The sequence below is a fragment of the Peromyscus eremicus genome, chromosome 4, assembly GCF_949786415.1.
Source record: "Peromyscus eremicus chromosome 4, PerEre_H2_v1, whole genome shotgun sequence".
NCBI classification, from domain to species: Eukaryota; Metazoa; Chordata; class Mammalia; order Rodentia; family Cricetidae; genus Peromyscus; species Peromyscus eremicus.
This window is the reverse complement of record NC_081419.1, coordinates 64279809-64295309: the sequence shown is the minus strand read 5'-3', so window position 1 is coordinate 64295309 and position 15501 is coordinate 64279809. Positions and strand designations below refer to the sequence as shown.

Genomic DNA, 15501 nt, shown 5'->3' with positions numbered 1-15501 from the left:
ATAAACCCCCATACCAAGGCTGGATAATTCAACAGGAGAAAAAGGGTCCCACGAGAAGGCAAGAATCAAAAACACCCCTCTACCACTGTTAGGAGTCCCACAAACACTCCAAGCTAAAATCACAGCATGTATGTAGAGGACCTAGCACAGACCATGTAGGCTCCATGATTGCTGCTTAAGTCTCTGTGAGCACCTATGAGCTCTTCTTAGTTGATTGTGTGGGCTGTGATCTCCTGGTGTCCTCAACCCTTCTTGCCCCTTCAATCCTTCCTCCCACTCTTCCATGCGTTCCCCCCAGATCTGCCTAATATGTGGCTGTGGGTGTCTGCATCTGGTCACAACAGCTGCCAGAGCAAGCCTCTCTAATGAATATTTGAAGATTGGGCAAGGCACTGATCTATGAGTGTAGCAGAATATCATTAGGAATCATTTGCTGACTTTTTCTCCTGTCAGTGGAGTTTGGGCAATCCAGCTTCTAGTTTCTGGCCATCCAGACAGTGTTGGGCTTGGGATCTCTCTCTTGGCTTGTGCCTCAAGTGAGACCAGTCATTGGTTGGCCACCTCTAAGAGCATAAAGCCACTATTGACCCAGCACATCTTGCAGGTAAGACAGATTGTAGGATTCAAAGGATTTTTCTCTGGGATGTTGTCCCAGACACACCACTGGGAGCCTCGCCTGGTTGGAGAAGATGGAAGATTCAGGCTCTGTTTCCTCCGTTACTAGGAATCCTCAGTAGAGTCACACTAATAGGTTCCAGGAAAATTCCACTGCTCTAGGCTTCCACATTCTCATCCAAATGTCCCCTTATTCTCTCTTTCCATCCCTCCCTCCATCTGATCCTTCCTATTACCATGCCCATCCATCTCCTGTTCACCCACAAAATCTATTCTTTTCTCTTTCCCAGGGAACCCTCCTTGTTAAGTAGCCTCTGTGGATCTGCATTGTAGTGTGATTCTTTCTTCGCTTTTCATATTATTATATATCCTAAGTTTTCTAAGTAGTGTACATTTAAATATACTTTTTGTGGGATAAGTATCTTTGAGGGATTATGCTTGTTTTGTGGACATGTGTTTGGATGACAAACTTGTGTTTTGTTCCTCGGAAATGCTATATTTACCTTTTTTTGAGGTAGGTTCTTTTATTGGCCTCGGACTTGCCTATTAGGCTAGACTGGCTGGCCCAAAAGCCTCAAGGCTTTACCTATATGTCACTATATGGTACTAGGATTACAAGCACATGCAGCCATGTCTTATCTTTTTATTTAAATAGTTGGAATCAAATATAGGTTCTCCTGCTTTCACAACATGCTCTTTACTGATTCAGTCACATCCCCAGTCCTCTTATATACATTTTTCATAAAACAAAAACACTGATAGTACTACTGTTTTGTCTTTTACAGAAAGAACTAGTGGAGAAATCTAACTTCCCATGGACACCATGTGCTCAAATAAGACTCCGTTTGATGCAGAATGATGCAGAATGCAACTGTCTACACTTCCCTTCACTCAGTATTCTCAGCCTGTGCATAGTGTCTACCTGGCCACATTTTCAACTTTGCTTGCTGTCTTTCTTTTTTATCTCATTTTTTGGGGGAGTAGGTTATGACCATGATGTTTGATAACAGAAACCAGACCTTTCTCACCACATTCTTCCTGCTCGGTTTCTCAGAAGACACAATGTTGGAGGTTCCCCTCTTTTTCCTGTTCTTGACAATCTATGTTATTGCTTTAATGGGGAACTTGGGCATAATTGTGGTCAGAAAGATCAACCCCAAACTTCACACACCCATGTACTTTTTTCTCAGCCATCTTTCATTTCTGGATATTTGTTATTCAAGTGTATTTACACCCAAACTGTTGGAAATCCTAATAGCAGAGGACAAAACTATCTCTTTCAGAGGATGCATGGCCCAGTTTTTCTTTGGCTGTGCATGTGTGATTACAGAGATGTTCATGTTGGCAGTGATGGCCTATGACAGGTTTGTGGCTGTCTGCAACCCCCTGCTCTACACTGTGGCTATGTCTCATAAACTCTGTGCATTCTTAGTAGCTGGTACGTATATGTGGGGTGGACTTGGCTCTTTAACACTCACTTACACTCTTTTGAAACTCTCCTACTGTGGACCTGGCATCATCAATCACTTTGGCTGTGAGTACTCTGCCATCCTCTCTGTTTCCTGCTCTGACACCTCCCTCAGCCAGTTAGCATGTTTCATTGTTTCTGTACTGAGTGAGGCCTGCAGTCTTCTCATCATCCTGGCCTCCTACGTCATCATAGTTGTCACAATCATCAAGATGCCTTCTAAGGGTGGACTCCGAAAAGCCTTCTCAACCTGTGCCTCCCACCTGACTGCCATCAGCATCTTCCATGGGGTTGTCCTTCTTCTCTACTGTATTCCCAATTCCCAAAACTCCTGGCTGTTGGTCAAAGTAGCTACTGTGCTTTTTACAGTGGTTATACCCATGTTGAACCCTCTCATCTACAGTCTTAGGAACAAGGATGTGAAGGAGACAGTCAGGAGGCTCATCAGCTCCAAACTACACTCTCATTCAATATAGTTGAAAAAATGTGTAAGTTTATGTCCAAAGCACATCTAATTATCTCATATTTGTCATCGATGGTACTTTTTTTACTTTGTAAGTAAAATTATAAGTGTGTTTTAAAGCAAATAACTATTGAATATGTATTAGTTTTCAAGTATCAGAATATTTTGTATGTTCTTTGATTTGAAAAAAAAACGAAATACATTATGACTTATCATGTTAGGTGTTTTTGAAAGATATATATTTTAGCCATTTACTGGTGGACCTAATAAAGTTAGAATGAGATGACAAAGTCTATATTTAGAAATTTATTCCTTTTTGGGGGGATTTACATTTAGTTACTCAATCTCTTCTGATACTTTTAAAGGGACTATTTTGACTCTGTATCTCCCATGATACCTAACAATTTCACTGTAGTATTTTCTTTCAAAGAAAACATAGTTATTGAGCTTATTCACTGAAGAGTATTATCAGATTTTAAACAACCAGATATTGAAAATGTGATCTACTGCCTTCAGCCACCAAATATGTGGAGTACAAATGGATAAGTGATTAGCCCTAGCAAAATACATACAAATAGCACCATACATATTGAGCAGGTTGTACTTATGTATTTAGAATACACACACACACACACACACACACACACACACACACACACACATGCACACACGAACACACATACACTTATAGTTTAATATATTATTTTGATTGTCACACATGTAATTAGTATATGCTTTAATATATACATATTTAATATTATATATTTAATGACAGTAAATATCCATGAAATGATAACATACATATGCATATATGATCAATAATAATCAGTAGGCCAAGTTTGATAACAAGACAAGATCATAAAGAAAAGATCAAATTACATGAAATTCCATCTTTTCTTTCATTTTCCAGGCTTAAAGTTTTTTTATTTTTCTGTTGGAAATCTGTAGTATATGCTTTATGGTGGTATGAGCATGTACAAGAAGAAACAAATTTTCATATTAACCAAAGTGAGAGAGAGACCTGATTGAGATTGTGAATTAACCCAGGAAGGCATAATTGATATAATAACACAGATAACACTGCTGTCAATATAAACATGAGATATGTTTGATTTTCTCTCAGACATCACTTAGAAATTTTACCTTTGGACATGTGTTGAAAGTTTGCCTACAGTGTTTCTGTTACCACCGGGTGGCGGTGGCACATGCCTTTAATCTCAACACAACTGACATTCCCGCATACATGTACATGCATTCTCCTCATAACTTTAAACAAGTGCTATGTATTTCTTTGATATTTATTACATTTTCTTCAAATACGAGGGTCATATGGTTACATATTTTATATAAAACTCTGGGTATCAGATACCTTTATTGTGAACAAAGGGATTATCCCTCAGGAGGTAATCAATTGTTGTGAGGGTGTAAGTACCAAAAGTTTCTCACTTATCTTTGAGAAAATCTCTACTAAGTTCTACTATTTTTTTTCCAAAAGTGCCACCACGATAGGCACCAGTTGTCAACAAAGTCCATCAATTCAATTATCTTGTTCTTACGATTTAATTATCCAAAACTTTCTCAGAATTATTTTTGCAAAAGATCTGCTTCCATCAATGTTCTTGTCTTATGGTTACTACCAAAGACCATTGAAACCTGTATTAGTTGGTACACAATCTCCTGTACCTCTAAGGTATCTGATACCATCTTCTGCACTCCAGGGGAAGGTGTACTCACATGTGTATTAACCCACATGCAGAGAGATACAAAATCACATTGTTAAAAATAGAATAAATTTTAAAAATATATGTTTTGGCCAGTCAGGAGTGGCAAACACCTTTAATCCCAGCACTTGGGAGGCAGAGCCAGGTGGATCTCTGTGAGTTCAAGGCCAGCCTGGTCTACAGAGCGAGATGCAGGACAGGCACCAAAACTACACTAAGAAAACCTGTCTCAAAAAAAAAAAAACAACAAAAACATAAATATGTATATTTTGTTAAAATATGTCAAGGTTGATGTGCTTGAGAGATAGTGATAGAGGTGAGTCATAAGTTATGATTCTTGGTAATATTTTAGCAATGATGTTTTTCTCTACCTGATTGGTATGCAAAATTGTTTACTACAATTTATTCAGTTGAACAAAGCCATTGCTCACTTCCTTGTATTTCAGTTATATCTCAGAAAAGGTAATCATAAAGATATTGAAAATGTATTAGATTTCTAGTAATATTATATCTATATTTTGAATAGTTCAATAGCTACTCTGAAGACAAATTTTGAATAAGTATACTTTATTTTTTTTATTGAAAATAGATTCTTCTTTCACACAATACATCCCAACCACAGTTTCCCCTCCCTCCACTCCTCCCACTTCGTCCCCATATCCCTCTCCCACAGATCCACTCCCCCATTCTCTCTCTCACACACACTGTCCCCCATCTCCCTTCAGAAAAGAACAGGCCTCCAAGAGACAACAACAAAACACAACAATAAGACAAGACAAAAGCTCTTACACTGAGACTGAACAAGGCAACCCAACAAGAGGAAAAAGTCCGAAAAGCAGGAAAAAGCTAAAAGACAGACCTACTACCACAGTTAAGAGTTCCCGCAAAACACCAAACAGGCACAACACTTATGCAGAGGACCTGGTGCAGACCCTTGCAGGCTCTGTGCTTGCTGCTTCAGTATATCTGAATCCATATACACCTTGCTTAGTTTATTTAGTGGGTCATAATCTCCTGATGTCCTACTTTTCCTCCCCTTCACCCCATTTTCCCCGGGATTCTCCAAGCTCTGAGGGGAGGAACCCAATGAAGACCTCCAATTTAGACACTCTCTCCACATATTGTCTGGCTCTGGCTCTCTGCATCTGCTTCCATCTACTGCCAGAGGAAGCCTCTCTGAAGATTACTGGATAAGGCACCACTCTGTGAGTACAACAGAATATCACTGGGAATCATTTGATTGAATTTTTTTTTATTTAGATCAGTTATGTTCTATCCTAGGTCTCTGGGCTATCTCCAGTTCCTGGTCATTCAAGCACTGGCTTCCTCTCCTGGCGTGGTCCTCAAGTTAAATCAGACATTTGTTGGTCAGTTGTTCAAGTTCTGCACCACCATTGTGCCAGGATATCTTCCAGACAGGATAGATTGTAAGTCAGAGGTTTTCTGGTTGTGTTGGTATGCACCTTTCTCTTTCAGTAGCCTGCAGGTTCCCTTCCCATACCAAGAGGCTAGAATATTGGGTTAAAGGCTCCATGTGGGCACTAGCTCAATCTCTCCACATTCAATAAACTATGTGGATGTTTTTCTTCGAATGGGACCCTAAATCAGTTTGCAGAGATCAACCTTCAGTACTAGTATCAGCCTGGGGTATTTGGGAATCTCCACCAGACTCATAGGCCAAAATCTCAAATAAACACAAACTAGTTCCGTCACTGGGAGCCTAGCCTGGCTAAAAGAAATGACCAGTTCAGATTCCAAATCCCCTATTACGAGGAGTCCTCAACAGGATCACACCATAGATTCCAGGAAATTTCCACTACACTATTTTCACACAACCTCCAAATGCCCTTCAATTCCAGCAGTCTATCTCCACACTCTATCCCTCTATTTCTATGTGTCCAGATTCTATCCCCATCTCTGACTAGCCCATCATCAAAATCTATTTTATTTTTCGTTCCTAGAGAGATCCATGTTTACTGCCAGAGCCTTCCTATTTAGAGACCTTTAGAGACTATTGCTGAATTCTCTTGAGATCATAAAATAAACAATTAAAATTAATCACCTCAATGTGATATAATTGTGGAAGCAAATTAGATCTTAATTGGTGACAGTTCATAAATACAATGTCATATGAACATTGATATATATGTATATAATTGATATACATATATGTACATAAATAGCTCACTTTTTTCACAGCCAAACAATGACTTCCTAAGGCTTCTTCTATTATGAGATATGACATATTGTAGAACTCAACAGTATTACCAGGCTTGATGCTCTCTTTCCATAGAATGCTGACTGTATCTGGGTTAGATGAATACCCCAGGTCATTATGATTCTCAGGTCATTATGGTGCTCAGTCATTATGGTTTATTAAAGATGAAAGAAAACTTTATAAATGTAAACTTCAAATAAAGAAAAGATTCAGGTCCTGTTTTCATCATAGTAGATGCTTCCTTTCACAATAACGATTCTACTGAGCTATCCAGTTAATCCTAACACATTTTGTTTCTCGAAAAATGAGCATTTTTGGGGATATGGTCTTTAATATTTCATTGCTTAAAATCCAGCCCATCTTCTATGAACCCTCTGAAACTGAAAGTACTGCTGTACATAGTGTAGACATTACTGAACATAGTTGAAACCTGAGTCTTAAATTTATTTCCATTGTACTTATTTTATAGTTTGTTTCACCTTGCAGAATAAAATGTGCACAAAAGCATGAATCTCATTGTTTAGTTTATCAATATCTTCAAAATTCCTGTATGAATTACTATGCCATAAATATTTATTGAATATTGAATACAACTTTCCATTTTACTGGATTAAAAAAAATTTCACCAGTTATTAAGAGAGAAGATAACTCACCAAAATCAAATTTAGTTTTTTTCTTCATGTAATGGCAATGTAATATCAATATATCATATGCCAATTAAAAATATCCATTCAACAATAAACAAAATTACTCTACTAATATTTCTGTTGTCAAGTCATGGACTTCTTAAGAATGAAGTACACCTGCTGAAACTACTTAAAATGTAAGCCAACATCTCAATTATTCCCTTCAGAAAATTGTAAGAATGTTTCAGTCTAAATTTTGTCATGCTTTTCCATTGAGCAAACATTTTTGCAAGTCACTTGTATAATATACTATTGATAATGATTCATTAAGATATATTCAATGTATCTGAGTTTTCTATTTATATGAGCATCATCATTAATTATAGATTACTGTAAGTGTATGAAACAACAATAAGAAATATAAAATTTGCCAAACACTACTTTCAAGCGGAGAAATTCAGGAAAATGAAAATATAATAAGAAGATAGATAAATACCTATGTATTTACTCATTTATTACACAATCATCTATGACAGGTTTGTCATGGGCATTGTACTATATTTAGTAGGACACAAGGAGAAAATGTCTTTGTTGAACAAATCTGTATGTACAAAATGATTTTTAAAAGTAAACATAGAATTATATTTTGAGAATGCTGCAAGAGATGTTACTACAAATGTTATTTTTAGAAAAAAAAGCCAGACAAGGCCACAGTAAATTACATTTATGAAGTAAGGAATGATTTATTTATACAGTTATAAAAAGTGTTGCATAATTTTTATTGTTTTGTTTTCTTTGCAATGTACAAGCACATTTGTTGTAAAATACTTTCATACTGCTGGAAGGTTCTACATGACTAGCAGGGAAGAAAAGATGTCAATAGTCTCATACAGCATCATACTCTTCATACCACAATACTGACCTGTCAGGAAAGTGTGCTCACTGGTACAAGAATGGCAGGTGTTATGGGGGTAACTACATAGTTCCAGTTGGGTGTTAACTCAGCTGTGCATACATGATTAGTACAAGTAAAACTTTTCAAAAGCTGATGAATGGTGAGATCATAGGCCCTTGTGGGGAGTCTACTGGTTACAATAAATGGTCAATGTTGTCAAACTGCCTTCTTAAAATTTATGTTTACATACATAATTTGTTTTGCTCTTAACCTTGCTCTGATAGTTAGCAGTTATAGCAGCTAAATTAAAGAAAAGTAAGATATATATTTTAAGGGAAAAAAATCTATTTTCAATACAAGAAAACAAAAGAGAAGGAAAAATATCTGAGCATCATTACTTCCTCATAAACCATGTCCATTGTCAGAGTGAGGACATGGTGGACTCCTGATGACATGTGGATGAGAACTTCCTTCCTTTAAACATCCCTATTCAGGAGCAGAGTTTTTTTCTAACACAGTGTTTGTAAACTGATGTGTTGAGCATCTAGGGCAATTGAAGACTAAAGGAGGTTCTCTATAGATAGAGAGACTTTGTTTCTTAGCAAAGGGGTGTTAAAATTTAGGGAGACATGTTTTACTTTTTCAGCTCAGTCCTAAATTATTTTGAGTCTAGCCTAACCTCTCTCTATCAGTAAAATACCACTTAATATATTCTGAGTTTCACAGGGTTGCTTTGGAAACCAAATTAAATAATGTATATGAAAATGGTTGCAAGAATGTTACTCAAGTGCTGGATTTATTCTTAGAAAAATTAAAAAAAAAGAAAAAAGGAAAGAAGGAGGAAAAGAAAGAAAGAAAGAGAGAGAGAAAGAAAGAGAGGGAGGGAGAGAGGGAGGAAGAAAGAAAAAGAAAAGAAAGAACAAAGAAAGAAAGAAAGAAAGAAAGAAAGAAAGAAAGAAAGAAAGAAAGAAAGAAAGAAAGAAGGAAGGAAGGAAGGAAGGAAGGAAGGAAGAAGGAAGGAAGGAAGGAAGGAAGGAAGGAAGGAAGGAAGAAAGAAAGAGAGAGAGAGAAAGAAAGAAAGAAAGAAAGAAAGAAAGAAAGAAAGAAAGAAAGAAAGAAAGGAAAAAGAAAAGAAAAGAAGGAAAAAAGAAACCCCCACTTAAAATGTAAACTGGTACTGTGGTACTGCTTGGTCATTGTCTACTCTTGCCATTTGAGGGTATCTTACTTTATTCTGTAATAAACTCTCCCTGATTTCTATATGAAAAGGAAGAAAAACAGAAAAAGTAGTGTAACTACATTTTCTGTACAAAAAGTAAACACAATTTACTATGAAGAGTGTAAAAAGAATCGTGCGAAAATGCATACTCTTCTTCCCCCACTTCAGAGGCAATGCTTTCAATATTTCCCTCATTACTATGACATCTTTGGATTTATTCTATTTACTGTATTCTCACATAGCTATTTTGTTCAGGATTGTCAAAGTATAATTTTCCTCTTACAAAGTAATTAAACAGAAATTGGCAGTAAAGTATAATATCTCAAATTAAGAAACAACCATAATTTTTAGTAAGCAATTAGCCACAGTAATTAAAGAGAAAAACAGAAACTGCATACCACAAAAGAATTCAAAAGAATTAGTGGTTTAAGTCATCATTTTAGATATATTTTCTCAGAGGAAAAAGCAGTTTTCTTTCTTTAATTATTTTATTAGTAGAAGATTAGGATAGAGTCAGGAATCTCCAGAGTCTGCGTCCCCATGCTCAAGCAACTGGATAGAAAACAAACAACACAGTGTTGAACATGATTTCAATACACTGGCCTTTCTGTAGAATATATGTGTTCTCCCTAAACATTATTGACACTCCAGAAAAAAATAGCATTAGTTGGGTGATCTCCATTAATTTTGTTCTTCACAAACCACGTAATGTCTTTAAAGAAATGGGAAATTCTGTAAGTTTTAGTTTTGAAGACAGTGAATTCAATCTATTAAGACTCTATTACTTATAAATGTATACTAAAAAAGCTGGGCCTTCGGTAAGTTACTTCAACTTTGGGTATCTGTGTATTGTAACATCAGACTTACTGAAATCCAGAGAATCTTTTTTGATATAAATCCTATATTAATTGAGGTGGAATAATATCTCCTTACTGCAACTATTGTAATATTCAACTTTGAAGTAAACTATTTCCTAAAATCATTTTACAATTTTAATACACTGTTCTTAAATACTGCATGTTCTACAAAAAAGATGTAAAATCAAATGTTCAAGATAAGCTATTTTCTTATGAAATGTAATGAATTTAGGAATGGTAAAGTATATCACACACATGGATATATGCCTAAAGTAGTAAAATAGTTGAGGCTTTTTATATCATGATATCATTTGTATAGGCCATAGAGCAGAGGAAATACACTTGTGTGTTCATCAGAAAAGTTTTCTTGTAAGAGATATTACATTACTTTAATAGAGTTGTATATATATATATAATTTAATCACAAATAAATGATAAGAGGAAATAAGTAATTGGATTGTACAATAAAAATTAAATTATGGAATAGATTGATCCTTATATTTATTGGCAAATAATTTGTTTTTAATATTTCATGAGTTACTATGAAAATTAATGTTGACTACTTTTCACATAATGTACTTTTGTCATTAAGTGTGGTCAATAAACATTAAATTATTGCATTCAAGACTAAAGGGTTCTTCTGTTGTAATTTCAAAAGCTCAGTAGAATCTATTGAAATAGAAGTTTTTAACAGTCAGAGCAATAGGAAACAATAAAAGCCATACATAGAGGTAAAAGCCACACACAGAGGGAAGAAATGCGTAACATTAATGTTGCTTGTGTAATATATGACACTATATGTAATCTCAGGATCCCGCAACAAAAATTATTAGAAATGAGAAAGAAACAACTTTATGATTGTTACATATGAGATTAGAAAAAAAAGAGAGTGCTGTTAAAGCAATTGAAAAAATGGGAGATTAAATATCACTACTAAAAAGTGAGAGATTGATATTAGTACAGAATTTTAATTCTAAACTTACAATTCTTTTCCTTAAGGTATGTGAGTTCCTAGAACATTTTCCTTCCTTATCTTTTGATATTGCTTAGAACCCTAGCAATCCCGTAAATAGCTGAATTATCTCCAAAAACATGACTTTCACAAAAATATTGCCAGGACATGCTAGTAGTGAATTTTCCCTATTTTGACTTTGTGTACTTGTTTGTCTGTAAACAAATAAAAGAACAATTATAACGTTGGACTGAAAATAAGTGTGGGATGTGCAGAAGGAACCATTACATTCTCTTGAATCCTCACCATCGTGCTCTACTGCATACAGTATGAACATTTATTAATAATGTGTGAATATTATTCCAGAGTTTAGATGAAAATATCTTGAAAATATTTAATGAACTGCCCTATTCAAAAAGGAATGAGAAATAGACAATGGTTAAAATCTAGAGTTGCCAATGATGATGGAGTATCATGGTTTCTTTCAGTAATCATGTTCAGAAAAAAATCCTTCATTGTATAGTCAGGTACATAATTTTGGAAAAGGAACACAGTAATATTGCAAAAGAAGATTGAGCTTCCAAGTTCAAGAAGTCAAAAGGCTTTGCAACCATTTGATATCTTGATCTAATCTCATTTTAGTATTGATTTCTGTTCATGAATTATAACTGGAGAAAACTTGCATGCTAGACAAAAACAACATGAAAATTTCAAATTGTCACACAAATATTTTCTTAACCGACCTTTATTACTTAATTTATAGAATTATAAGTGACCATATACTGGGAAAATAATTCGTAATATATACTCAGTGGAATTTTTAAAAGATTTATTTATGTATGTATGTATATGAATGCTCTGTCTTCATATACTTCTGCTAGCCAGAGGAGAGCATTGAATCCCATTATAGAGGGTTGTGAGCCACCATGTGATTGCTGGGAATTGAACTCAGGACGTATGGAAGAGCAGCCAGTGCTCTTACCTGCTGAGCCATCTCTCTAGCCTGGTCAGTGAAATTTTAACTCAACCATTTAAAACATCTTTTTATTCGATGTCTATTGAGTGTCTAATAATTGAATGCATCTAATAAGGAACTGTGAGTTGAATGTCAATATATTTCACTCCCTACAATTTTTCTATTATATTTATCATTATATAGTAAATTACTTAATTTTCCAAAGCAATCTAATGTAAGAGACTTAAAAACATAACAATCTTTTCTGGTTGGCCATTTATCCCCTTACTCTCTTTTTAAGATTTTTTTCTTTTTATCTATTATTCTCTCATACAATATATCTTGAATGCAGCTTCCCCTTCCTTCATTCCTCCCAGTTCTCCCTCACCTAACCTGTCCCCCAGATCTACCACTCCTCCATTTCCCTTAAGGAATAATCAGGTCCCCTAAGGATATCAACTAAATATGGTATAACAAGATGCAATAAGGCTAGACATAAACCTCCATACCAAGGTTGGATAAGGAAATCAATAGGAGAAAGAAGGTCCCATGAGAAGGCAAGAATAAGAGACACCCCTCTACCACTGTTAGGCGTCCCACAAACACTCCAAGCTAAAACCACAGCATGTATGTAGAGGACCTACACACACCTTTGCAGGCTCCATGATTGCTGCTTCAGTCTCTGTGAGCACCTATGAGCTCTTCTTAGTCGATTGTGTGGGCTGCAATCTCCTGGTGTCCTCAACCCCTCTTGTTCCTTCAATCCTTCCGCCCACTCTTTCACGAGTTTCCCCAGCTCTGCCTAATATTTGGCTATGGGTATCTGCATCTGGTCACAACAGCTGCCAGAAGAAACCTCTATGATGAATATTTGAAGATTGGGCAAGGCACTGATCTATGAGTGTAGCAGAATATCATTAAGAATCATTTACTGACTTTTTCTCCTGTCAATGGTGTTTGGGCAATCCAGCTTCTAGTTTCTGGCCATCCAGACAGTGTTGGGCTTGGGATCTCTCTCTTGGCTTGTGCCTCAAGTTAGAACAGTCATTGGTTGGCCACCTCTAAGAGCATAAAGCCACTATTGACCCAGCACATCTTGCAGGTAAGACAGATTGTGGGATTCAAAGGATTTTTGTCTGGGATGTTGTCCCAGACACACCACTGGGAGCCTCGCCTGGTTGCAGAAGATGGAAGATTCAGGCTCCATATCCTCCGTTAAATCCTCAGTAAAATCACCCTCATAGGTTCTACGAGGTTTCCACTGCTCTAGGTTTCCACATTCCCATTCAAATGCCCCCTTATTCTAACCATATCTCCCTGTATTCTCTCTTTCTATCTCTCCCTCTACCTAATCCCTCCTATTCCCATGCCCACTCGTTCTCAGTTGACTCACGAAATCTCTTCCTCTTCCCACAGAGCCCTCCTTGTTAAATAGCCTCTGTGCGTCTGCATTGTAGTGTGATTCTTTCCTTACTTTTCATATTATTATATATTCTAAGCTTTCTAAGTGGCATACATTTAAATATACTTTTGGGGGGTTACATTTCTTTGAGGGGTTAGGCTTGTTTTGCGGACATGTGTTCACATAGGTATGGAGCCAGATGACAATCTTGTGTTTTGTTCTTCAAGAGTACTATATTTACCTTATTTGAGGTAGGTTCTTTTATTGGCCTCAGACTTGCCCATTAGGCTAGACTGGCTGGCCCAAAAGACTTAAGTTTCTGCCTGTATATTTCTCCATGTTTCTAGGATTAAAAGCACATGTCATCATGACTTACCTTTTTATTTAAATAGTTGGAATCAAATACAGGCCCTCCTGCTTTCACAGGATGCTCTTTACTGATTCTGTCACATCCCCAGTCCTCTTATATACATATTTCATAAAACAAAAACACTGATAATATTACTGTTTTGTCCTTTACAGGAAGAACTGATGGAGAAATTTAACTTCCCGTGGACACCATGTACTCAAATAAGACTCCACTGTGATGCAGGATGGTGCAGAATGCAAACTGTCTACACTTCCGTTCACTCAGTATTCTGAGCCTGTGCATAGTGTCTACCTGGCCACATTTTCAACTTTGCTAGCTGTCTTTCTTTTTATTTCATTTTTTTGGGAGTGGCATATGACCATGATGTTTGATAACAGAAACCAGACCTTTCTCACCACATTCTTCCTGCTCGGTTTCTCAGAAGACACAATGTTGGAGGTTCCCCTCTTTTTCCTGTTCTTGACAATCTATGTTATTGCTTTAATGGGGAACTTGGGCATAATTGTGGTCAGAAAGATCAACCCCAAACTTCACACACCCATGTACTTTTTTCTCAGCCATCTTTCATTTCTGGATATTTGTTATTCAAGTGTGTTTACACCAAAATTACTGGAGATCTTGGTTGTGGAACACAGAACTATCTCTTTAAAAGGTTGCATGGCTCAGTTTTTCTTTGGCTGTGCATGTGTGATTACAGAGATGTTCATGTTGGCAGTGATGGCCTATGACAGGTTTGTGGCTGTTTGCAACCCCCTGCTCTACACTGTGGCTATGTCTCATAAACTCTGTGCATTCTTAGTAGCTGGAAGCTATATGTGGGGTGGTCTGTGTGCTGTGATGCTCACATACACTCTCACAGAGCTGTCTTACTGTGGACCTGGCATCATCAATCACTTTGGCTGTGAGTACTCTGCCATCCTCTCTTTATCCTGTTCTGACCCCACCTTTAGCCAATTGGTATGTTTAGTCATTTCTATATTCAATGAGACCTCTAGCCTCCTCATCATCCTGGCCTCCTATGTCTTCATAGTCGTCACAATCATCAAGATGCCTTCTAAGGGTGGACTCCGAAAAGCCTTCTCAACCTGTGCCTCCCACCTGACTGCCATCAGCATCTTCCATGGGGTTGTCCTTCTTCTCTACTGTATTCCCAATTCCCAAAACTCCTGGCTGTTGGTCAAAGTAGCTACTGTGCTTTTCACAGTGGTTATACCCATGTTGAATCCTCTCATCTACAGCCTTAGGAACAAGGATGTGAAGGAGACAGTCAGGAGGCTCATCAGCTCCAAACTACACTCTCATTCAATATAGTTGAAAAAATGTGTAAGTTTATGTCCAAAGCACATCTAATTATCTCATATTTGTCATCGATGGTAGTTTTTTTTACCTTGTAAGTAAAATTATAAGTGTGTTTTAAAGCAAATAACTATTGAATATGTATTAGTTTTCAAGTATCAGAATATTTTGTATGTTCTCTGGTTTGAAAAAATGAAAATGCATTCTGACCTATCATGTTAGGTGTATTTGAAAGAAATATGTTTTAGCCTTTCTCTGGCAGACCTAGTAAAGTTAGAATGAGATCACAAAATCTATATTTAGAAATTCATTCTATTTAGGGGGGATTTACTTTAAGTTTCTCAGTCTGTTCTGATACCTTTTTAAGGGACTATTTTGACTCTGTACCATCCATGATACATAAAAATTTTACTCTAGATTTATTATATTAAAGAAAACATAGTT

At 36.5% G+C, this 15501-nt stretch overlaps 2 protein-coding genes across 2 annotated transcripts; both read left to right on the top strand.

Annotated features, from left to right (window-relative positions):
• The first annotated feature begins 1602 nt into the window (after positions 1-1602).
• LOC131908284 (olfactory receptor 1165-like) lies at positions 1603-2559 on the top strand. The gene has a single exon (XM_059259336.1). The coding sequence runs from the start codon at positions 1603-1605 to the stop codon at positions 2557-2559; it is 957 nt and encodes a 318-aa protein (XP_059115319.1).
• Positions 2560-14115: 11556 nt separating this feature from the next.
• Positions 14116-15072, top strand: LOC131908283 (olfactory receptor 1165-like). Its single transcript, XM_059259335.1, has one exon. It carries the CDS (start codon positions 14116-14118, stop codon positions 15070-15072), a length of 957 nt encoding a protein of 318 aa, XP_059115318.1.
• Positions 15073-15501: the final 429 nt, after the last annotated feature.